Raw genomic sequence first — 25,087 nt, 5'->3', positions numbered from 1 at the left:
TGCCCCAACACCAAATGGCGCAGGGATCCAGAAGCCGGCGCGGAAGAAAAGAGGTCCGCAGCCAGAGGGGCCGGCCCACTGATTGGCTGGCCCCGATCGCGGGCCAGGCGACTATGGAGGGCCTCCCCGTGGTTGGACCCCTCCTCCCCACCCACAGGCCGCCCCCGGACCCTTCAACCCCGAGGTCCCGCCGGCCCAGAGCATGTTAGAACGGTGCTGGCTCTACTTTTAACCACTAACCACGGCAGTGATGCTGCAAAAAATTTGGGCCCCGCATATTCTTGCTACTGTTGTTTTAACAATGTTTTTGTCCAGCCATCAAATGTATTTTTCAACATTCATATTTTAAGTCATTAAACACAATATGGAGAAGCCATTTCCTTAAAGAGAGAATGAATCTAATAAGCATGTGCTATATTCTTTATGAAATGCAGTTTCTGGATGGTTGTCAACGTTGATATTTATCCAACTAGTCAATTTCTTGTGCCCATAAGACCTAGGAGCAGAATTAGGCCATTTGACCCATCGAGTCTGCTCATGGCTGATATGTTTCTCATCCCCAGTCTCTTGCCTTCTCCCCATACTCCTGATCCCCTTAGACCTTGCAGAGACAGAATGGAGTGTGGCCTTTAGTTCCAATTAAGTTAGCAGGAAGGGGACCAGGGAACACACGCTATTCACCCCTACTTTGAAGTCATACATTCCATTCTCAATTGTCACTTGTATTCATAATTGAATCTACCCACGTAAGCTTTTCATAATACATGTCCCTGCCAATTGTGGTGTCATATGATTAGTGTGGTAATAGCATGACAAATCTACATGGTTTCCATTAAAAATATTTATTTAGGAAGCTATAATGGAATAACAAAATCATTAGATTTAAAAAATAGATTAAATACCACAGCAGTTGGTGAAATTTAAATTCAATTCATAATATTTAGAATTGAAAGCGAGTCTCAGTACTAGTCATTATGAATCTATCACTGATTGTCGAAAACAAATGTCATTTCTGGAAGGAGATCTGCCATACTTAACTATATTAAGTATGCCGGGGGCAGCACGGTAGCATGGTGGTTAGCATAAATGCTTCACAGCTCCAGGGTCCCAGGTTCGATTCCCGGCTGGGTCACTGTCTGTACGGAGTCTGCACGTCCTCCCCGTGTGTGCGTGGGTTTCCTCCGGGTGCTCCGGTTTCCTCCCACAGTCCAAAGATGTGCGGGTTAGGTGGATTGGCCATGCTAAATTGCCCGTAGTGTCCTAAAATGTAAGGTTAAGGGGGGGTTGTTGGGTTACGGGTATAGGGTGGATACGTGGGTTTGGGTAGGGTGATCATTGCTCGGCACAACATCGAGGGCCGAAGGGCCTGTTCTGTGCTGTACTGTTCTATGTTCTATATGTAACTCCAGATCCACATCAATGTGGTCGACTCTTAACTGCCTTCTGAAATGGCCTAGCAAGCTACTCAGTTCAAGGGCATTAGGCTTGGGCAACAAATGTTGGCCTTGTCAGCGACACCCAGATCCCATGAAAGAATAAAAAATACTTATAGCCAATGCAAATTTTTGTTCAGTTGGATTCAATGAATAGGCAACTTCTAAATGTAATTTGTAAGAATTTGGAGAAGGTGTGCCAACACCCTGCATTATGGAGTTATCAATTTCAGGTAGCCCCAGAGAAAATAAATGGTTAAGTATCCAAGCAGTTGGTGGTATCCAAGTCGCTCATGTTCCTTTCCAAAATGGTGAATACAGAGTAGCACTGTCAGGAAGCCACCTGCTAATCTAGCAATCAAGCTGGAAATAGTCGTGCTTTGATTACTACAAAAGTAAAAAGTAAAAGAAAAATTAGGAGAATCTTTTAATACAAAACTTACCGGAGGGATAGTTGAAGTACTCAGCAAGCTGCCCACTGAACTCACACTCGTAGTCCTTTGTCTGTGCTCATTTGTGTGCATCAAGCTTAGTTCATTTCTACAGAATGGAATAAATATTTACAAATCACTGAATTTGGCAACACACTGACTATATTCCAGGACACGGGTATATTAATAAATCATAAAAATATATTGTGGCATCTATTGTAGATGAATCTTACAGACACAACATACTAACAGACACAACGTACTAAAACACATTATCCAGCTCCAGACAGCTTACATATCCAGTATTCCTACATATCCAGTATTCCTGCATACTGTTTATGTCCCTTGATGCATTTCTAATAACTCTGAATCCCATTTGTTGATAAACTGTCTATTTCCTTTTGAAACAAATTCACATTTCGTTCAATCACCTCACTTCCTTTTATTATCCTTATTTTGTAATTTATGACCCCTGTTTTAAATTCTATCAATGGAAGAAAAGCTTTCTTGAATCAGTATGTCCAAATCATTCAAAAACACATCATATCCCTCTCATTTCAAAAGGCAAGACCCAGTTTCCTCCTGCATAATTCTGGGATCAACGGTGTCCTTCTGTGTACCCTTTCCAATGACTAAATAGCTTTTTTGAAATAAAGAGATAAAGGCTCTGCAGTATGCCAAATGTGGTCTAACCAGGGACAAATAGTTAAAACTCTCTGGATTTATATGTAATACTCCTTGCCACGCATTCCTGCATGCTGTTTTTTTTTTAATGTTCCAATTAAGGGGCAATTTGGTGTGGCCAATCCACCTACCCTGCACATCTTTTGGGTTGTGGGGGGTGAGACCCACGCAGACATGGGAGAATATGCAAACTCCACACGGACAGTGACCCTGGGCCAGGATTGAACCGGTGAGGCAGCAGTGCTAACCACTGCACCATCATCCCGTCACTGTTTTATGTTTTGAAAAAAAGGTTGGAAATATTGCGTTATAAGGTTTTCGGGACTCCCAAGTCTCCCTCCTACTCAATGCCTCGTGCACTTCCATTTAACACATAATTCAGGTTAAGCTTCTCAGAAGCTTGCATTCCCATGCATTAAACTTCATCTATTATTTCTTCACCCACAAATCGAGATTGACAAGATCCTTTGTAACCCATGTATATACAGAGATTCATCATTTGCCACATTTCCAGTTCGATATTCGGATCTAAACCCTTCGTCAAAACCAAAGCTTTTAAAAAGTGGTGCTGATACACTGGTAACTGGCAGCTAACCAGGTGACTGCTCATTTGCTAGTGCTTATTGCTGACTACCAACCAACAAGTTTAATACATTCCCATCTAATAATAATAATCTTTATTAGTGTCACTAGTAGGCTTACATTAACACTGCAATGAAACACTGTGAAAACCCCCAAGTCATCACTATTCTTCGGCTTCAATTTTATGCTGAAGCCAATTATGCTAAACAGCATCAATTACCTTCCTTAAATACAGGTAGATAACATCCATGATCACTGCTCAAAGAAATCCAGTAAATTAGTTAACCATGATCTAAATGTTCACAAAAGTCCCTAGATGTTATCACTGTCCAGTGACTCCTGCACATGGATATCACCAAGAACAGAATTGAGCTCAAGAGTCATGGGCAAGGAGAAAAATTCTCCATTTAAAATGGGACGGGAGGGGGGGGGGGGGGGGGGGGGGGGGGGGGGAATAAAAATATCTTATTGCTGCTTCTTCCCCAAACTGAAAACTATAATAACTCCCCCAGAAAGGTTACATCAAGGTTACAAAAAACTGGTGCAGTTTATGAGTGCCTTGCACAACTGCTTAAAAGACTGATCTGCAAATTGGTCAACAGATCACTTTTGATGTCAGAGATGAAAGAAAAAAGTCAGCAAAGTTTGGGTATATATAAATAAGGAACTCGATCCCTCAAAAGTTAGTGAAAATAGAGCCTTTGAATATTTTTAGGGCAGAGCTAGATAGTTTCGTGATAAGGGGGCAAAAGGTTATTGGGGACAGACGGGAATGTGAAATTGGGATTATAATGTTATCAGGCATCATCTTACTGAGTGGCGGAGCAGGCTTGAGGGGCCGACTGGCCTACTCCTAGTTCATGTATATATGTTCATGTACAATATAGATATATAACACACACACATATATATATGTGTATATAGCATTTCTAATTTAAATATAACACTATAACAAAAGAAAACCAACAAGATACAAAACACTATGGAAGGCAAGTTAGATTCTGCTGAATTAGTACCTGAAAGGTCTAAACTCCTTGTTTTGGGATGACAAACCAACTAAGTCTGGGCATTCGTCTTCATCTCTTGAACCTTCATCATTCCGGCCTACATGTTGCGCTGTTTCAGTGGCATGTTCAAGATCATGTTCTGTAACAACTCCAGGAAGTTTAACAGCACAAGATGTTTCAGTACATTCACTTTCAACATAGTCTACATGTATTTTCAGATTCCCCAGATCAATATTATCAATTTCATTCTTCTCTGCACCTTCCTTATGTATTTTTTCAAACATGTTCCAATCAGAAATAGGAAACTCTCCAGACTCTGTTTTATTTTCAGGAAAGAAATCCTTGCTTTCAGACGTTTTATTTGAAAATTTAATTTCATCACCATCCAAATCATCTTCTGAAAATTCAGTTTCGACTCCTTCCTGTTCAGGGCCTGAAGCATCTAGTAGCTCAGCATCTTCTTGGAGTTCTTTAGTGTAACCGCTAACTGCAATCTCCACATCCAGCGAAGACTCCTTCCTAAAGAAAATGGAGACAGAGTCCAGATACTGTTAATACAAAGAGGAATACATGTAGCAATACTAAATTTGTTTCCCATTGCAAAGCAAGAAGAGAGTGAGTGGGAAAGTGAAATAAGATGCTGTGTACAACAAAGACAATTTAGAGGGATCATTGGTATAGTTTGGAGGAAGGAGGGAGAAAAGCCATGGAGGGATCTAAAAACAAATACGAAAATTTAAAAAGTGTTGTGAAACTAGGAGCCAATGAGTACAGGGGTAATGGAAGGGGAGGGCTTGGTCCAGTTAACATACAAGTAGAATTTTGGATGAGTCTCTGTAGAGTTGGTGATGGGACATGGCCAAGAGAGCAGTGGAATAGTTAAGTCTAGAGGCAACAATGGCATCATGGTTTCAACAGCAGATAAGCCAAGGTGAGAGGATGGGGGGAGGGGAAGAAGCTGGATAATGCTATGGAGTGGACATTTGGTAGGAAACTCACCATGGGCTCAAATATATCAAGATTGCAAACTCTCTGGTACAGCCTCAGCTGCCAGAGAACCATGGAGTTGGTAGTTAAGCAACAGGGTTTGTGGTAGGAACCAAAGACAGTGGTTTCAGTTTTCTCAATATTTAGTTGAAGGACATTTTTGCTCATCCAGTACTGGATCCTGAGCAAGAAGTGTTATAAATCAGAGATGTGGCGGTGTGGAAGAGCTGAGTGTTACCAGCACACAGGTGAAATCCGTAGTATGTTTTGGATGAGCTTGCCGAGAGGCAGCAATCCAACTAGAAGCGCCGAGGATAGATCCTTGCTACACCTAGAAGTTACAGTGCAGAATAAACTGTGGGCAAATTAGCCAACTATGACAGGATCAATATAAATGGAACCAAACAAGGGCAGTCCCACAGACTGAAACAAATGGTGTGGTCAACTGTGCCAAAGGCAGCAGACAGATTGAAAAGGGTTAGTTTACCATGGTCGTTGTTACAAAGTCATAAATTACATTAATGTCAAACCAGAAGCTGAATCTAAAAAGCTAAACATAAGTACGATCCTGTTTATATTACAAGAGAAGTTTTAAGAAGCGTGGTTGTCATTACATCCAGTTTAAGTGCAACTTTTATAAGTGGACTATTTTGAATTTCTTAGATTAGAACTGAACAACTAGAAGCAATATCAGTTCCTGACAATAATTTAGAGTCATCCTGAATCAGGACTTCCCAGGTTAAATTCCTGGATGGCTCATATTGCCCAAAAGAGCAGCTGGGACACTAAAATTGGCTTCAGTGCCGAATCTAGGGAAACAGGAGTTGTGATGGTGGGTGGGGGTGGACAGTAAGAGGAGAAAACAGATTGCATCCCACTAATCCTTTCCATGTCAGAGGACACGAAGGGAACTGGCTATGATTCCTACTATAGTTGAATAGCCAGTCAACATTATCACAACTGACCATTAATGCCAAGACAACGAAACCGAGAAAGTTGAGTGAACGAAAACACCTTCATTTTAAAAAAGCATTTCACAATTAAGGAAAAATACCCTAGGAATGCATAGGCATAATCTGGCTGCCAATATTACGGTGATCTAATTAACAGAAATTTTGCTAATTAGCTTTAGGAGATTTCAATTAAAAAAATATTTTAACTTGATAATCGCTGCCATACTGACTCCCTCCACTTGGTCGCATGGAGTTTCTGGCTTAAGATAGTATTCATTTAAAATAACTTAATGAAATGGGTTGCCATTGTCTGGTAATATAGAACTTGAGTATTGGTGGAAAAAAAGAGAGGTATGTTGTCAAAGCTTTTTGTCTGCACTTATCAGGACAGTTCTCAAGAATAACAACAGTAAAAGGAACAACAATCTATTATGCACGCGGAGAGAATGCTGATTGGTTGGCAAGTGGACTCTAAAGTGTTGCCATGGAGAATACACCAGGGAACAATTACCTTCCAAGTTATTGTTCAAATTCAAACCAGACAGGTGATTCTGGCTGGTCAAAACATTGCCATGGGGTATGAATCAGGAATGGTTGTCCCCAAGTTTTTGTTTAGTTGAAAAAGGCGCAATGCGTGGAAATTCTCCTTTCTCTGCATAGAAGAAGGTTCGGTGTGTAAATATATACAACTTCTATCATGTGTAAGTGTGCCACAAGGTGAGCCCAACTGATAATCTTAGACTGGCTTTCAGTGTAATTGGGAACTGCAGCTTTTGTTAAAATTCAAACCAGCGAGATTGACTTTGATTGTCAAGGTATTGCCATGAGGTGTGAATTGAGCTTCTGTATGTGCAAAACTTAACACATAGTATCCAACATTAGATGCAATTCCACGATTGGACAATACTTGCTAAACAATCCTGATTTACTAAGAATCACACTGGAAACCAATTTATCATCAGTCAGGCTTGCCATGTGGCTCACTTACACATGTGAATCACAATTTTTCAACATCAACAACAGTGTAAAATTAAAGAATGGTGAGAGTTGTGAATTTACATCCAAAGGGTCAGGATAAATCTACAATATTAAAAACAAGATGATATAAATGTATACAAATGTTGCTGACCTGATATCCTTGAATGTTGGATAAAGCTCACTTTCATAGTTAAAACGTCTGATAAAAAAATCACGAATACATTTTACATCTCTGTTAAAATACCTGAAAAAAAAAGACAGACTATTTTACTGACATTTTTACAGTTGAACAAAGCTGATCATAAAGCCATTTCTAAAAATCGCCCTGCGGATTTTCATTTTTTACAAAAAAATGCCATTAAAATCCTGCTTTTTTGTTTGCAGAAACCCAACTTCCAATTAAAAAATCTCAATTTATCCTTTGGGTGCCAATATCCTGAACATGTGCCTTCCTGGAAAAATGAAATAGCTCATGTTAATGCAAACTAACTTTCCAGAAAGTATAATGATCATTATTTCCCAATCATTAACTTTTGGCTTTATACTTTAATTACCAGTCTCTTATTAAACCCCATCTCCAAACGCTGTTTCACATGCAAAGATAGGAAAACCATTTGGATTGTAGGTACGGAAAATTAATAGATTCTTTCTCCCTCTCTTTCAATCTAATTCCTCCTTTCTCTTGGAAACTTACCTTGCCTCAGCTGCATGCCTTCTATTTAAAGTGGCATTAAGAATTCATCATACAGAAAACTGAGTGCACACCTACCACAATTTAACACTATTTGCTCCAGTCACTCTGAAAACGAAATACTAGAAGGTCTTTGTCTCAACAGAATAAAATGAAAGGAAAAAACCTGCAGATTCTGGAAGTTTGAAATTAAAGCAGAAAAATACAGAATACAAAGCCACCTGGAAAAAATAATGATGTTTTGCATGGAAACACTTCATCAGAACTCCTGACCAAAAAAAGGATGCCCGCCCAAAGCATTAGTCTATTTTTTCAGGAGCTTCAGGACCTCCCTGTTCTACGTTTTGTATAATTTTCTTACATTTTCCAGTTTTGTCATATTTGTGGTTTTCCATTGGATTAAGATCATAATTACTTTGTGAACAAATACCACTAACTTTGCATGTGTCAAAGAATTGCATGCATCTATCATTGCAAAGCTGGAAGTCATAGAATCATAGAATCCCTACAGGGTAGAAGGAGGCTATTGGGCCATTGAGTGCGTTGAACCTCTGAAAGAGCACTCTACCCACTCCCCCCGAGCTATCCCTGTAACCCCACCTAACCTGCGCATCCCTGGACACTTAGGGGCAATTTAGCATGGCCAATCCACCTAACCTGCACATCTTTGATCTGTGGGAGGAAACCGGAGCACCTGGAGGAAACCCACGCAGACATGGGGAGAATGTGCAAACTCGACAGGGGTACCTGGTTTGTGAGGCAGCAGTGCTAACCACTATGCCACCCCAAGTCAAGTCTTACTTCGCTAATGTGCCTCTCTAAGAGCGCAAAAACAAACAGCAACAAGCAGCAGAATGCAAATCAGAACACCGATGTTGAATTATACCTGTGAGAAACAGAATAGCATACATCCAAATCTGCAGTTATTCCGCCAAAATATAAAGTAATAAAAAAATTTACATTTTTGGTTTTCTATTTACCATTCAGCATTTAGGTGAGATGTGGATATCATCTGTGGAAAATCAATCATTGTGACACGATCTTCATCATCTAACATCATGTTGAATTCATTGAAGTCACCATGAATTAAACCGTGATTAGCAAGTTTCACAATAAGGTCCATTAATTCACTATATGTTGCTGCAGGATTATCAAGCTGGTGAACTTGGCACCTAAAGGAAACATAAATCTATTTAATATCTTGGTGTTCAACAAACTTATTCAGAAGTTTTCATTCGACTTACTGATTTTCTTTACAAATTGAAACTTTTAGTTTCAGGTGAAAAATGTTTTCAAGTTAGTGTTACAAACAAGATAGCCTCCCTATTTAGTTAAATTCTTGTATGTTCTCTCGATATGATTATTTAAAAGTCTCCAGTATGAAGACTGAAAAATATATACGGTGAAAGCACTTCCAAATCCATCAGTATACATTACTGAAGGCTTTGATAACACAACCAACAATTTGATAGCGATTTTTTAATCTTTGAAAATGTTTTTATTGCTGTTTTTCATTTTATCCACTGTACAATAGACAAGAGTATGCGGATCGGGTATAATATGCAACTTTCCATTGGCATCGGCCCACCCTCACCACTCCCCTTTTCTTGGTTATCCCCCTTCCCCGACCCCCCTTTTTGTTATTTTAGAATACTTTATTGGATTACATATTTTACGGTAGGTGTCATCTATTTGACTTCAGTGTGCAGCCTTGCACCCCCCCCCCCCCTCCCCCCCGGATTATTGGCTTTGCACAGGTGAATAGATACTGGAACAAGTTGGTGAATGGTCTCCATGTTTTGTGGAAGCCCTCCCTGCCCCTCGGATGGCGAATTTGAGGTGGAGAAATTCTGACAGGTCTGCCAGCTAGTCTGCAGCTGTGAGTGATGCTGATCGCTAGCCAAGCAGGATTCTTTGGTGGCCGATTAGGGAATCAAAGGCAAGAGCGTCAGCCCCCTTTCCCCATAAATAGTTCTGACTGGTCCGATACACCGAAGACTGACTCTCTTGGGCACGTTCCACCCTCAACCCCACAACTTTGGACATTGGACTTGAAGGCTGTCCAGAACCCAACAAGTCTGGGGCATGCCCAGAACATGTGGGTGTGGTTAGTCAGGTCTCCCTGGCACCGTTCACATTTGTCCTCCTTCTCCGGGAAGAACCTGCTCATTAGGGTTCCTGTCAGATGTGCTCTGTGCACCGCTTTCAGTTGCATGAGGCTTAGCCGTGCACAAATCGAGGTGGCCCTGTTCAGTGCTTCACTCCAGTCACCCACCCTATTTTCATCCCTAGTTCTTCCTCCCATTGTTCCCGTGTTTCGTCCACTGCGGAGCATGCCTTTTCTAATAATTGTACAGGTCCCCACAGATCCCCCCATCCCAGGTTACCCACGTCCAGTAATTCCTCGAACATTATGGGCGCGATTCTCCGCTCCCCACGCGGTGTGGGAGAATCGCGGGAGGGCCCCCCGACAAAATTCACGCGCCCCCGGCGCCCCCCGCGATTCTCCCCCCCCCGGCTCGGAAGAATCGCCGCTCGCTGTTTTTCACGGCGAACGGCGATTCTCCGAACCGGATGGGCCGAACGGCCTGCCGTTCGCGGCCGTTTCACGACGGCGGCAAACACACCTGGTCGCTGCTGTCGTGAAACGGGAGTGAGGGCTTGTCGGTGGCCTAGAAAGTAAAGAGCACCACGACTGTGCTCAGGAGGGGACAGGCCCGCGATCGGTGCCCACTGATTGTCTGGCCGGCGTCCAAATCGGACGCACTATTTCCCTTCCACCGCCCCGCAAGATCAAGCCGCCCCGTCTTGCGGGGCGGCTGAGGGAAGGATGGCCACCGCGCATGCGCGGGTTTGTGCCGTCAGCGTCATGACATCAGCTGAGCATGCGCGGGTTGGAGCCGGCCAACCTGCGCATTCGCGGGTGACGTCATTAGGCGTGCTGTCCGCGTCATTCTCGGCGCGACACCCCCGCGGCCGAGATTTACGGAGCGCCGCTCCTAGCCCTGCCGGGAGGGGAGAATAGGGGACGAGGAGCGGCCTCCATGAAACTCGGCCAAGTTCACGACGGCCCTCCCGATTTTTCCCGGGAGCGGAGAATTCCGCCCCAGGTGTCTCGGGGTCGTCGGTATGTTGTCATCTCCTTGCGGAGAAAGTTCATAACTTGTAGTTGTCGGAGTTACTTCCTGTTGGAAAGCTGCAGTCTCTCTGTCAGTTCCTAATGTCTCCAGCCTGTCCTCTGTGTAGAAGTCCCCAACGGTTAGTGTCCTCCCCGTTCTGCCTTTATCTCCTAAAGGTGACATCTTGCATGGCTGGCGCGAACTTGTGGTTGCCACAGATGGGAGCCATAGTGGAAAACCGAGGTGCTGCCTCATTTGGTTCCAGGTTCGGAGTGTGGCTACCATCACTGGGCTCAGAACATAGAACAGTACAGCACAGACCCTTCGGCCCACTATGTTGTGCCGACCACTTATCCTAATCTAAGATCACCTAACCTACACCCCTTCAATTTACTGATGTCCATGTACCTGTCCAAGAGTCGCTTAAATGTCCCTAATGACTCTGACTCCACCACCTCTGCTGGCAGTGCATTCTACACACCCACCACTCTCTGTGTAAAGAACCGACCTCTGACATCTCCCCTATATCTTCCTCCAATTACTTAAAATTATGTCCCCTCGTGACAGCCATTTGAAATGAAATGAAAAGAAAATCGCTTATTGTCACGAGTAGGCTTCAATGAAGTTACTGTGAAAAGCCCCTAGTCGCCACATTCCGGCGCCTGTCCGGGGAGGCTGGTACGGGAATCGAACCGTGCTGCTGGCCTGCTTGGTCTGCTTTATAAGCCAGCGATTTAGCCTTGTGAGCTAAACCAGCCCCAGTTGAGCTAAACCAGCCCCATTTCTGCCCAGAGGAAAGGCCTCTGGCTAACTATTCTATCCATGCCTCTCTTTACCTTGTACACCTCTATCACGTCACCTCTCTTCCTTCTTCGCTCCAGTGAGAAAGCCCCAGCTCCCTCAATCTTTCTTCATAAGACATGCCCTCCAGTCCAGACAGCATCCTGGTAAATCTCCTCTATACCCTCTCCAAAGCATCCACATCCTTCCTATAATGAGGCGACCAGAACGGGACACAATATTCCAAGTGTGGTCTAACCAGAGTTTTATAAAGCTGCAGCAAAACCTCGTGGCTCTTAAACTCAACCCCCCGTTAATGAAAGCCAACACACCATATGCCTCCTTAACAGCCCTATCAACCTGGGTGGCAACTTTGAGGGATCTATGTACGTGGATCCCAAGATCCCTCTGTTCCTCCACACTTCCAAGAATCCTGTCTTTAACCACCTGTTGTGCTTTTGGCTGGCGGGGATGGGAGTGCAGCCGTGGTGAGGACCTGGAGAGTCATCTGTGTATAAGAGCACTCCTCCATCATCACCCATTCCATTTTTAGTTAATTGACCCATCCCTCACTCTTTCTGGAATGGCTGTCCAATGGTAGTACTGTAGGTTTGGGAGGGCCAAGCTCATGTTTCTTCTTCTTTGTCGGACCTTTTTGGGGATCCTCGGGTTCTTCCAAAGACGTGCAGGTTAGGTGAATGGGCTGTGCTAAATTGCCCTTAGTGTCCAAAAAGGGTAGGAGGGGTTATTGGGATAGGGTGGAAGTGTGGGCTTAAGTGGGTCAGTGCAGACTCGATGGGCCAAAAGGCCTCCTTCTGCACTGTATGTTCTATGTTTCCCCCACCACACGAATGCTACAATCATTTTGTCGACCATGTTGAAGGCGGCCTTGGGGCTATAGATCGTTATGGATCTTCCCTTTCACAAAACATGCTGACTCTGCCTGATTGCATCAAGATATTCTAAATATTCTGCTATAACTTCCTGAATAATGGATTCCAGCCACTTTCCAATGACAGATTTTAAACTAACTGTCCTATAGTTTCCTGCTTTCCATCTTCCATGCTTCTGGAATAAAACTATCACATTTGCTATTTTCCAATCCACTGGGACCTTTCCAGGATCAAAGGAATTTCAAAAGATTATAACTAATACCTCGACCATCTCTGCAGCCACTTTTAAGATCCAAGGATGTGGCCAGGGACCCTGGAGCTGTGAAGCAATTGTGCTATCCACAAGGCTACCGTGCTGCCCTTTCAGTGAGGGTTTCAGTGGATATCAAGTTATCTTTCTAGGGTCAGTCTTTAGGTCTAACAGTTTTCCAAGTTGATGGTGCTTGTTTTAAGTTTCTGCCTTCCTCTTAACTCTTGATTTTCAAGTATCTTTGGGAGGTTTAAGTCTTCTACAGTGAAGACAGATACAAAATATTTGTTCAATGCTTCTGCAATTTCCTTATTTTCCTTTAATTCCCCAGATTTACCTTTTAGAGGGCTACCACCCACTTTAGTTACTCTTGTCCCTTATACACAGTTATTCAATATATGAATGTTGGTTTCCCAGCCCCGGGTTACTGTCTGTGTGGAGTATGCACATTCTCCCAGTGTCTGTGTGGGTTTCACCCCCACAAGCCTACAATGTGCAGGTTAGGTGGATTGGCCACACTTAATTGCCCCTTAAATGAATAAAATAATTGAGGGGTACTCTAAATTTAAAAAAAAAATGAATGTTGATTGACTGCTAAACCCACTAATGAAGGGGTGGTTCACAAAGCTGTCAAGGAGAACGAGTGTGGTTATTTTGACAGATTTATGAGCTGTGAAAATTATGTTTGTTTCACAGAATTTACAGTGCAGAAGGAGGCCATTCGGCCCATCGAGTCTGCACCGGCTCTTGAAAAGAGCACCCTACCCAAGGTCAACACTTCCAACCTATCCCCATAACCCAGTAACCCCACCCAACACTAAGGGCAATTTTGGACACCAAGGGCAATTTATCATGGCCAATCTACCTAACCTGCACATCTTTGGACTGTGGGAGGAAACCGGAGCACCCGGAGGAAACCCACGCACACACGGGGAGGATGTGCAGACTCCGCACAGACAGTGTCCCAAGCCGGAATCGAACCTGGGACCCTGGAGCTGTGAAGCAATTGTGCTATCCACAAGGCTACCGTGCTGCCCTTTCAGTGAGGGTTTCAGTGGATATCAAGTTATCTTTCTGTTTTGAAAGGTTTACAAGCGTCTTAAACACTTCCCAGTGTTATTATCGGGCTTGAGAGATCTGTTTATGGTGGATGCCCTGTGCTTGGGTTGGGAAGAATGGTGTGGATGGGGGTGGGGGTCCAGGTGTGAGTTTTATGGGGCCTCAGCAAATGCAGGTTGGCCTTTTAACCTGGCCACTTCAGTAACTTGTGGCAGTAGACCCCACTCCTGTCCATCTCCACCTCCCCCGATGAAAAGAGTATCGGAGAGCCCTTCCAGTTAGGTTTGGAATGTTGGGAAATCTCCTGACTCCCAATTCCGGTTTTCAAGACTGAAATCTGGCCCAATGAGTCTAAACCCAGGGCATTACAAAACAAGAGGTCTTTTCGCTGATGATTTGAGCATATTTAAAAAAAATTAAATAAGTCTATCTGACTTACAGCAAATTACACCGAAGGTTAACATTTGGATTTGTTTATTGTCACATGTACCAAGGTACAGTGAAAAGTATTGTTCTGCGTGCAATCCAGACAGATCATTCCGTACATGAAAAAAAAAATGTAGGGCAAACATAAATACACAATGTAAATACAAAGACACAGGCATCGGGTGAAGCATACAGGAGTATAGTACTACTCAGATTAGATCAAACCATAAGAGGGTCATTGAGGAATCTGGTAACAGCGGGGAAGAAGCTGTTTTTGAATTTGTTAGTGCATGCTCTCAGACATTTGTAACTCCTACCCGATGAAAGAAGTTGGAAGAGTGAATAAGCCGGGTGGGAGGTTTTTTTTTTGATTATGCTGCCCGCTTATTGCATTTTCATTCTGTGGAGCAGTGTCTCCTAAGAAATTTGTTTACTTGCAGTGAAATATTTCATGATGATACCTAAAGGTTATTACAACCAATCCTACCCCTCAAAAAACCTGTCTGATCTCTTGATTGCAGCTACATTTAGTTATTTCACTCAAATACATCAATGAAATTTTAACATCTATACAACATAATCTGATAACAGAACATTAATAACAGGAGGGCAGGAGTTTAAATGGCACCACATCAAATTTAAAGTTGAATTCAGTAAATCTGGCAGACTAATATGTTACCATGACATTGGCTAAGTGTGGTATGGTATTCTTTCTTCTTCTATACCAATGATAAATTATATATGTTTATTTTTATTTCTACTGGTAGCACACATTGCCTTGATATTGCTGCACATGACAAAAATTAACTCCGCACATAGAGAGGAAAAATTAGTGAGAACATTTGTGCTGGGCTCCCCATCACAGAGAATGGGAATGTTTGTGGAGCCTCCTCCTCTGGTTAATTGTCTACCGCCATTCACAGCTGGATGTGTGTAGAGCTTTGATCTGAGCAGTTTGTTGTGGGTCAATTAGCTCTGTTCACAACAAGCAGATTCCACTTGTTAGCGTGCACATAATCTTGTGCTGGAGTTTCACCATGTTGTCACCTTGTTTTTAGGAATTCCTGGTGCTCCTCCTGGCATGTTCTCCTGCACTCCTCATTGCACCAGGGTTGATGGTGGACTGAGGGATATGCCCAGTGAGGAACATAGAACAGTACAGCACAGGCCCTGGAGTTTACAGATTATGGTTGAATACAATTCTGTTGCTGCAAATAGCCCACAAATCTGCATGGATGCCCAGTTGTGAGCTGCTAGATCTGAGCTGAACTTATCTAATTTGCTAACAGAGAGACTTTTTTTTACCCCAGCTCTGCTTCAAGTGTCTTTGTCTGGCATCTAAAATATCTTGAAGAAATTGACCTTACTCTGAAAGAATGCTGATACTTACATGGGAAAGCCATTTATGAGCTCCATAACCACTGCATGTCGGTTGAAGTCAACTGGTTTGGGAACAGGGAATCCTCGGTCATATAATGCCTTGGCACAAATAAAATAATATAACTGAACATATACAATTTAATCAAGATTATTGCCATATGTCAGGATATTCAATCTTAAGAGCAGTTATACACCATTAAAGAGTCACAAGTATGAGGACTTATTATTAAGATATTTAAATTATCCATTTTGTTTAATCGCACAACACCACTACATTTGGTCTTCAAATTGATAGTCCATGATAAAGGTTTAAAAATTGTGCCGATATCAAGTGGTTTTGCAACGGAACTGACGCTGATTCTCAATATAATATAACTTACTAATACTGCCGGTTAAATGTCCAAATGCCTTTCCAATGTCCAAAGCCTGAGCACAAGGTCACCTACAGATGTATCTGGAACTGCAGGTTCATGGGGAGAGTGTTACATCCCTCCCCGCCACCCCACGCCCCTTCGAGAAAATAGTTTCTGTTTTGAAGTGGAATATTGCAGCAGAATTTCATATATAATTAATTGACCATTGGATCTTGCACAAGGGGAAACTAGATCAAGAGTAATCTTCAGTAAAAGGTGATCTTAGCTAATGAGGAATAATTGGAACAAGGCACACAATCCAACTTTAAAGCTACATATCCAGTCTTTTATATATTTCCATGATAAATTCCTATGTAAAAATTTATAATAATGCCTGCCTTTACAATCTGATCGCATTGTAATAATGCCTGCCGTTACAATCTGATCGCATTGTAATAATGCCTGCCGTTACAATCTGATCGCATTGTAATGATATCCTTTTGCCAACATTGGCGCCAGGAAAGAAGTAATTATGTGGTAAGACTATATTGGTAGTTTCTATTGTCAACGTGGCTTGATCTCAACCTATTGTTAATGTGGACTAAAGAATTTATTATAGAAATAAAGATCGCCCAAGGCAGACCATGAAGTGAGGAATAGCATATCTCTTACTTACATCAGCTACCTTTGTTTCTCTTCTTCCCTTCATACACAATACGCCAAATGTGGTCTCACCAGGGTCATGTACAGTTGTAGCATAACCCCGTGGCTCTTAAACTCAAGCCCCCTGTTAATAAACGATAACACACTATCGACCTTCTTCACGGCTCTATCCACTTGAGTGGCAACCTTCAGGGATCTGTGGACATGAACCCCAAGATCTCTGTTCCTCCACATTCCCCAGAACTCTGTGAGACCGCATTTGGAGTATTGTGCGCAGTTCTGGTCACCTCACTATAGGATGTGGAAGCATTGGAAAGGGTGCAAAGGAGATTTACCAGGATGCTGCCTGGTTTGCAGGACAGGTCTTATGAGGAAAGGTTGAGGGAGCTAGGGCTTTTCTCTTTGAAGCAGAGGAGGGTGAGAGGCAACGTAATGGAGGTTTATAAGATGATGAGGGGGATAGAGTGGACGTTCAGAGACCATTTCCTCAGGTGGATGTAGCTGTTACAAGGGGGCATAACTTCAGGGTGGGAGATATAGGAGGGATGTCCGAGGTAGGTTCTTTACTCAGAGTGGTTAGGGTGTGGAATGGACTGCCTGCTGTGATAATAAAAGAACTTTCAAGTGGTTATTGGATAGGCACATGGAGCACACCAGAAAGCAAGATAGCTTGATCTTGCTTTCGGACAATGCATGGCACAACATAGAGGGCCGAGGGGCCTGTTCTGTGCTGTACGGTTCTATGTTCTATTTCATGCTCACTTTCCTTTCCTTTCTCTCCTCTTAATGCATTTATTTACAAGTGGGAGATGGCAGATGATATGGCAGGGAAAGAGCTTTTGCCAAAATTACTGGCAACAGTCCAGATTGATAAAAATGTGTTTAATATTTTAAATTTTTTTAAAAAGAGTACCCAATTCTTTTTTTTCCAATTAAGGGGCAATTTAGTGTGGCCAATTCACCTAACCTGCACATCTTTTTGGATTGCTGGGGTGAGACCCATGCAGACACGGGGAGAATGTGCAAACTTCACACGGACAGTCACACGGGGTCAGAATTGAACCCGGATCCTTGGCGCCGTGAGGCAGCAGTGCTAATCGTGGCGCCAAGATGCGACCCCCAATGTGTTTAATATGAAATTCTAATGGAAGCAGTGGGCCCCCAGAATGACACCATCTTACTACTATGTCAGGTGAATAGCATTTTGCTTCCTTTTCCTAATAAATCTTGTAATACAAATCAAAAGAATCAAATACCTTCATGTATGCAAATTCTTTTGTTGCTGCAAGGCGGGAAAGATAAAGCCATGACATTTTTTGTCTGTGTTTGTGGTAGTCACGTTTGTTCTTCAAATTCCGAAATGATGTGCGACCCAATCTATGCAGTTTTAAGGCGAACTGTTGCTCTTCTTCATTTGCAACAATGTAAATATCTGCAACAGATCAATGAAAATTAAGCTATCGTAGTGAGATCACAATTTCTAGGACCTCACATGGTAAATGTACAGTAGCTGGACCACAAATGGACCAGCTGCCATCTATAATAAATAGCTACATTATGAACCAGAGAGTTCTAAATCTGGAAATGGTAATAGAAAATACAAGTTGTCTAGAACAGCACGATTATATCCTTTTCCCTCGTCTCGGCCCACAAAAATTTTAAAGCTAAGAATACATTAAAAAAGATGTGCTATGGTATACATTAACTAATAATATTAAACAAAATGTTACATAATATTAGACAACTTTACACTTACTTTCCCAAAATTGATTATATTCTTAAACTAAAACAGTGAATATTAAAAGCAATACCAGAATTGAAACATATTGAAATGTTTGGATGGTGAACAATTACAAATGCCATCTGAACTTTTGAGGCAATTATACCTCTAAACATATTCATAGTGATCTTTTATAAGAGGTTCATAAGTACTTTTCCAAATATGTTGTACTCCTAAAAGAACCCGAGAGGTTCAGAGATGTCTAGAGCAGGTAGTACTAAATTACACCTCCCAGCCGGATGAGTACCTCCCAGCCCTATGACTCTATGAATACAGCCACACTCAACAAAAAAGCTGCTTCATTTTGCATTGTGCTTAGTACATGCAACGGATCTCCTATGCACTTGTACCTAATTGCTTTGAGATTATATTGGTGGACATTTTCTTCAAACTACATAGATTTAATTTATTTTAGTCTTGCAATTTACAATTTAAAAAGCTATTCCCTAATATTCAAATTTTGTGCAAGGTCCATGTTTTTATTTCTTACCAGATTCTTTGCCAACACCCATTTGATTTCCAACAGAATTAAAGACATTTCGCGAAGAAAGAGTTTTCAGAGCTAGGTAATCATATCCAGAATTTGTCAATCGATAACCCTGGACAGCTGAAAAAGAAATAGTGTGATGACCCAAAATGGACAAGAATGGAGAGAGCAAAAATAGACTGGGCATCTGTCTTGCTGAAAACTTCTTTTCATTCTTTAAGAGTGACCCTGAGCTTCTGGTCACCTTATTTCTCCATCCTACATAGTTCCAATGAAGCTCAACACAAATTTAAGGAACACCACCTCATCTTTCTACGAGGCACTTTATAGTGCTTGGGCTTTAAAATCAAGTACTGTATAACACTTCATACATTAGTCTCAATTTCTCTCCAACAGCAGATGCTTGAAATGGAAGATGATTGCACAACTGCTATTGACAATGGTTGAATTGTGGGCTTGTGCTTGGAGTAGAGGGCACCTATTGGTAAGCAGTCATTGGGCTGCTTCCACCCGAGTTTAATCTAACTTTTTGCCATCACAAACTAGGCCACTGGAGCCCTTCTATCTTTGCCAGATTTTCCATGTAATTTTCCTTTGTTGTCATTTTGCTGGAAACATTTACCACTCCACTGAAAGCTTTTCTTGTTTGTAATCTTGTCTCATTATCTCATTTTGCTTTGCACCATCACATAAATGTCAATTAATCACTACAATCTTCGACTCAATTATAGATCTCTCACATTTGACCATTTCACCCCACCCTCCCTCACTTTCCTTGGTTCTGTGCCTGCTCAAAAGCTGTTAAGCTCCAACACCCCCCTTCCACGTGTTGAAATGTTAACTCTCTTTCCAAAAATACCAAAAATGACCTGAATGCTTCCAGAATCTCCTGCAAAAGTTATTCCAATACCATTAAACAGTGAACAAAAGGTACAGTTTTTCAGATTTTGCGAGTCGAAACTAATTTAAGCAGTTTCTATAGTTGTAATATGTCAAACATTTTGCACAATTGTTACAATACGGAGTATAATAAACTTGCTATGTTTTGTAAGTGTCCTAATTTAGGGGAAATGAAGGGGGGGGGGAGGGGTCATATGACATATTTTGAAGTCTGTCTAACAACAGGCCTAAGTCAGGAGGCTGTTATAGATTAAAGAAAGGCCGAGATATTTTCCTGGTATAAGATGTTCATATTTGGAGATAATGACTGTATTTACAGTGGTTAGACTGCTTATCTCCAAAGTCCCAGGAAGGTGTTGAGAATGTTGGGTTATAGAACATACAGTGCAGAAGGAGGCCATTCGGCCCATTGAGTCTGTCCCGACCCACCTAAGCCCTCTTATGCTTTCAAACTTTTTACTTCCTTCTAAGAAGAGAGAGTGGAGGTCTCAAGGATAGCAAATCGGCATTTGTACTGGGTTACAAAGGCCACATGATTCATGTTGCCATGGAGATGGGCTTTGAGAAGGGAAGGAGTTACAAAATATCCCTGAATCTTCAGAGAGAGCAACCAGAGGCCAAAAGCCTCTGTAGTTAACCCTGCAGGTGCATGGATTGAAAAGACCAAATTCGTAAGGATTTGAAATCATGCTGGAAGATTTTCCTAGCTTGTATTAGAGGAAGAAACAGTGGGAAAAACCCTTACCATGAAAGACAGTTCTGGGGTTAAAATCATTTTATGGTCCCCCAGGTGGGAGTAGGGGTGGGCTTTAGGTACTTGGGGATGCAGGTGGCGTGGGATTGGGGTGGGCTCCGATGGTATAATTTTACTAGTTTGCTGGGGGGAGGGAGAAGGGGGCAAAGTGGGATAACCTTCCACTGTCTCTATTTCAGTGCCTGCCGGTCTTTCTACTAAAATCCTTCAAAGAGGTGTACAAATTGATCTCCTCATTTATTTTGTGGTGTGGGGGAAGGCAGCCAGGATTAGGAGGGTGGTTTTGCATAGAGAGCGATTGGCTCGGGGGTGGGGAAGGGGCTAGGCTTTCCAACTTACTGTACTATTATTTGTGCTGAATGTGGAGAAGGTGCGGGGCTGGGTTAAGGAGGGGGTGACCTGATGGATTAAGGTGGAGGCGGGCTGGTGAAGGGGGTCGGGATTGTGGGCGCTGGCAATGGCACCGCTCCAGATGGCACCACTCCCGATGGCACCGGGTAAGAGTCCGGTGGTGGTGACCACTTTGAAGATGTGGAGGTAGTTTAGGAAACATTTGAAGCTGGAGGCTATCTCAGGGCAGATGCCTTGGCGTAGCAGGGGGTTCTGCTGGAGTTCTCGACCCTGGAAAAGGTGAAGTTTTATCTGAGGGGGGCGAAGGTAGAGTTCTACAATTCTTTGTTTATTATGCACTTTCGGGAGTTGGTTGCTGTTGAATGCTAAGGGGTTAAGGGAGGGGGGATTGCTTTCTTTTTGTTTTTAGGAGTCTATGTTTTAGGTATTGTTGGAGTTCTGCTTTTTTTGCTTTTTTGGATGGTGAAATGAAGAAAATGTGGCAAATAAAAATTGTTCCATCACACGCTTGACCGTTGCCTTGTAAATGGTGGGCAGGCTTTGGCAAAACGGGAGGTGAGCTACTTGTCGCAGAATTCCCAGCCTCTGATTTATTCTGAGCCACAGTTGATTTTTCTGCCATAAAGCCCACATTGGTAGGCGAGGCCCAGCTACTAACACAATCTGATATTATCAATGATGTAGGCCTAAAGCATTGTACCAGAATTGGGGGCAGACGAAGAACAGACTTGCTCCTGGCTTCAGAAGAGCAGCCACAAGGGATCGCCAAAGAACTGGCATGCAATTTCCCAAAATCTAAAAATGCCACGAACCGTGGGCCTATATTGAGTGGCCAGTAAAGGTGCAAGGCACCCAACAGTCATTCATTAGACATGTCCTTAGATATTCCATTAGAATATCATTAGATGCATTGGCACAACTCCAAGATCAGAAGTGGGAGGCTTCCACTTGGCTTCCATAATGAGCGCCTAGTTTTAAGGCCAATTAAAGTGGATATCCTAAATTAAAGAATTGGGCATTTTAAAATCATACTGCAGTCAAACCTCAAGCAGGCTGTTGGAATTCAGACTTGACTAAAGTCAAATACAGAACCAACATACAAACTGCCAGAATATATCTGGACCTGCTCCATCAATCACCCATCAAGGGGATCACTGAACCCTACTGATATGCACAAGCCTATTTGTCAGTAGCCCAGATGGAGCTGGACATTCTGTCACCTAGAGTTTGTACTGTTACCTTATATGGGAACAGGTTATGTACAGCCCACACCACCAAACAGGACACAGGCTACCTAGGATTTCCCTAAGATGCAAAATAAATCAGCCCTGTGCCTGTTGAACCTGATCAAAATTATGAATTGTGCAGCCACAGTTATTCAATCAAAAAGGCTTTCTAAAGTCATAAAAACATAAGTTCAATTATAGTGGTATACAATCGTTAATTTGAAAACAAAAGCAATATGCTAGGCTTAAATATTCAGGTCCTTTATGTGCCTTATTCCAACACGAGCTCTGAAACATGGTTTAGCAAGGGCAGCACGGTAGCGCAGTAGTTAGCACTGCTACCTCATGGTGCCGAGAACGCAGGTTCGATCCCGGCCCCAGATCACTGCCCCTTGGTGAGTGTGGTGAGTTTGCATATTCTCCCATATCTACATGGGTCTCACCCCCACAACCCAAAACGATGTCCAGGGTAGGTGGATTTGCCATGCTAAATTGCTCCTTAATTAGGAAAAAACAGAATTGGGTACTTTAAATTGAAAAAAAGGGAAAAAGAAAAAAAATATATGATTTCGCAATGATGGAAGAGGCATTCATCTCAGTACCAGAAAAGGTTAAGAGATAACCCAATATTGTTCCTTCCATACACAATGAATTATTGAAAGATATTTAGTTTGTGTGCATTTCAGTGAAATTGATACTTTGAAAAATCTTTTCATAGGTTGTGGGTATCGGTGGCTAGGCCAACATTTATTGTCCACCCTGAATTGTCCTCAAGGTGGTGGCGAATTGCCTTCTTGAACCACTGCAGTCCATGAGGTGTAGATACACTCAGTGTTTTTAGGGTAATCAAATACAATAATGCACAAACTGAAGCAGAAAAAATTAAAAATAAACAAGACAAACAAATATAAAAGGAATACCATTACTGAAATATCCAAAATAGTTGATGTTTCAAAATATGGCTAAGATCAAGGTTTACATGTAGAATATAAATGTGGCATTCATGGCAGTTTGTCCAGTTAAAATAATGCAAAGCAAATGATTCAAACTGTTATTTTTGCAAAAATAACTTACTTTTTGTTCTTTCGTAAGCCAACAGTTTGTGTTTTACCAATTCACGCAAGACCTTATTGCATCCACCATGCTTAAGATTTGATATCGAAGCAATAAGACTGGGTGGAACAATTTCATGATTCTTCATTCCCATTTCAACCTGTACATTATTAGAACAAAACAGAGATCTGAAAATGTGAATACATCCTGCCCTAATTTCACACAATTGTTAAGGCCTGCAGAAGGCTAATTGGCCCATTGCCTCTCCAAATGAGCATTGTGGCTTAGTGCCACTCCCCTGCCTTTTCACTATACCCTGCACAAACAATTACTCACTTAATGCTAACTTGAATGCCTCCACCACTTTCAGGCCATGCATTCCAGACTTCAACCCCTCGTTATGTGAAAAAGGTTTTCCTCACATCACATTTACTTCTTTCAATTTCAATCTGTGCCCTCTCATTCTTGATTCTTTTAGGAGTGGGAACTGTTTCCCGATCGCTACTCAGTCCAGCTTCCTCATGATTTGGAATGTCTCTATCAAATCTCCTCTTAGCCTTCTTTACTCTGAGGAGAACAGCCCCAACCATTCCAATTTATCCTCATAAAGAAGTTTCTCATCCATGGAACCATTCTTGCACACCACTGCTGCAATCTGTAATGTGTTCACATCCTTCCTATTGTGTGGCACCCAGAACTGTACACAATATTCCATCTGAGGTCTATCTACTGTCTGGTATGAGTTTAGCATAATCTCCTTGCTCTTGTATTCTATGCCGCTATAAATTATGCCCAAAATACTATATGGTTGTTTAACTGCTCTCTATCTGTCCTGCCATCTTCAATGATCGATGTACATAAACATCCATGTCCCTCTGCTCCTGCACCCCTTTAAGAATGTTACCCCTTAAATTTATATTGTCTGTCCATGTTCCTCCTATCAAAATGCACCACCTCACACTTCTCCACATTGAACTTCACCCCTCTGTCCACTCCGCCAACTTGTCTATGTCTTTTTTAAATTCTACATTGTCCTCTTCACAGTTTACAATACTTCCATGTTTTGTGCCATCCCCAAACTTTAAAACTGTCCCATGCACACGGAGATCTAGGCCATTAATATACATCAAAAGAAAGGGTCCCAATACTGACCCCTGGGGAACACCACTACAAATCTTCCTCCAGCCAACAAAATATCCATTGACATTATTTTGTTTCCTATTATTGAACCAATTTTGTATCCAAGTTGCTACTGTCCCTTTTATTCTATGAGCTATAACTTTTCTCACAGGTTTGTTGTGTGGCACTGTATCGAATGCATTCTGAAAGTCCATGTAAGCCACATCAACAGCATTACTGAGTGTTTTTAGGTCACTGAATGTCTTTAAGACAGAGATAGATAGGTTTTTGATTAATAAGGGGACATGGGGTTATGGGGAGAAGGCAGGAGAATGGGGATGAGAAAATATCAGCCATGATTGAATGGCGGAGCAGACTCGATGGGCCGAGTGGCCTAATTCTGCTCCTATGTCTTATGGTCTTATGACCCTTATCGACCCTATCACGTCCTCAAAGAACTCCAGCAAGTTAGTTAAACATGATTTCTTGCTTTAAAAAATCCATTCTAGTCAACCCACATGTTTTCCTGTGACTACTATCTAAAATAATTGTTTCGAGATGCTTGTCTACTACTGATGTTAAACTGTAATTGTTGCAGTTTTTTGAACAAGGGCATAACATTTGCAATTCTCCAGCCCTCTGGATCTCCCTGAGTCGAGAGAAGACTGGAAGGTCACAGAAGACTGGAAGATCATAGCCAGCGCACCTGCAACTTTCATTCTCAATTCCTTCAATATCCTTGGATGAA

General features: G+C 42.2%; 1 protein-coding gene across 2 annotated transcripts in view; it reads right to left on the bottom strand.

Annotated features, from left to right (window-relative positions):
- Positions 1-25,087, bottom strand: part of riok2 (RIO kinase 2 (yeast)) — a 39,353-nt gene that overhangs the window by 4,798 nt on the left and 9,468 nt on the right. For both annotated transcript variants that reach the window (XM_038805216.1, XM_038805215.1), the window contains exons 2-9: positions 23,242-23,380; positions 18,940-19,056; positions 17,926-18,101; positions 15,664-15,752; positions 8,727-8,918; positions 7,207-7,299; positions 4,147-4,656; positions 1,877-1,973 (exon numbers count right to left, since the gene is read on the bottom strand). In XM_038805216.1, the coding sequence (XP_038661144.1) occupies positions 1,877-1,973; positions 4,147-4,656; positions 7,207-7,299; positions 8,727-8,918; positions 15,664-15,752; positions 17,926-18,101; positions 18,940-19,056; positions 23,242-23,380 (1,413 nt within the window). The remainder of the gene's footprint in view (positions 1-1,876; positions 1,974-4,146; positions 4,657-7,206; positions 7,300-8,726; positions 8,919-15,663; positions 15,753-17,925; positions 18,102-18,939; positions 19,057-23,241; positions 23,381-25,087) is intronic.

This window comes from Scyliorhinus canicula, chromosome 8 (assembly GCF_902713615.1).
Source record: "Scyliorhinus canicula chromosome 8, sScyCan1.1, whole genome shotgun sequence".
Classification (NCBI taxonomy): domain Eukaryota; kingdom Metazoa; phylum Chordata; class Chondrichthyes; order Carcharhiniformes; family Scyliorhinidae; genus Scyliorhinus; species Scyliorhinus canicula.
This window is presented reverse-complemented; position numbering and strand designations above follow the sequence as displayed.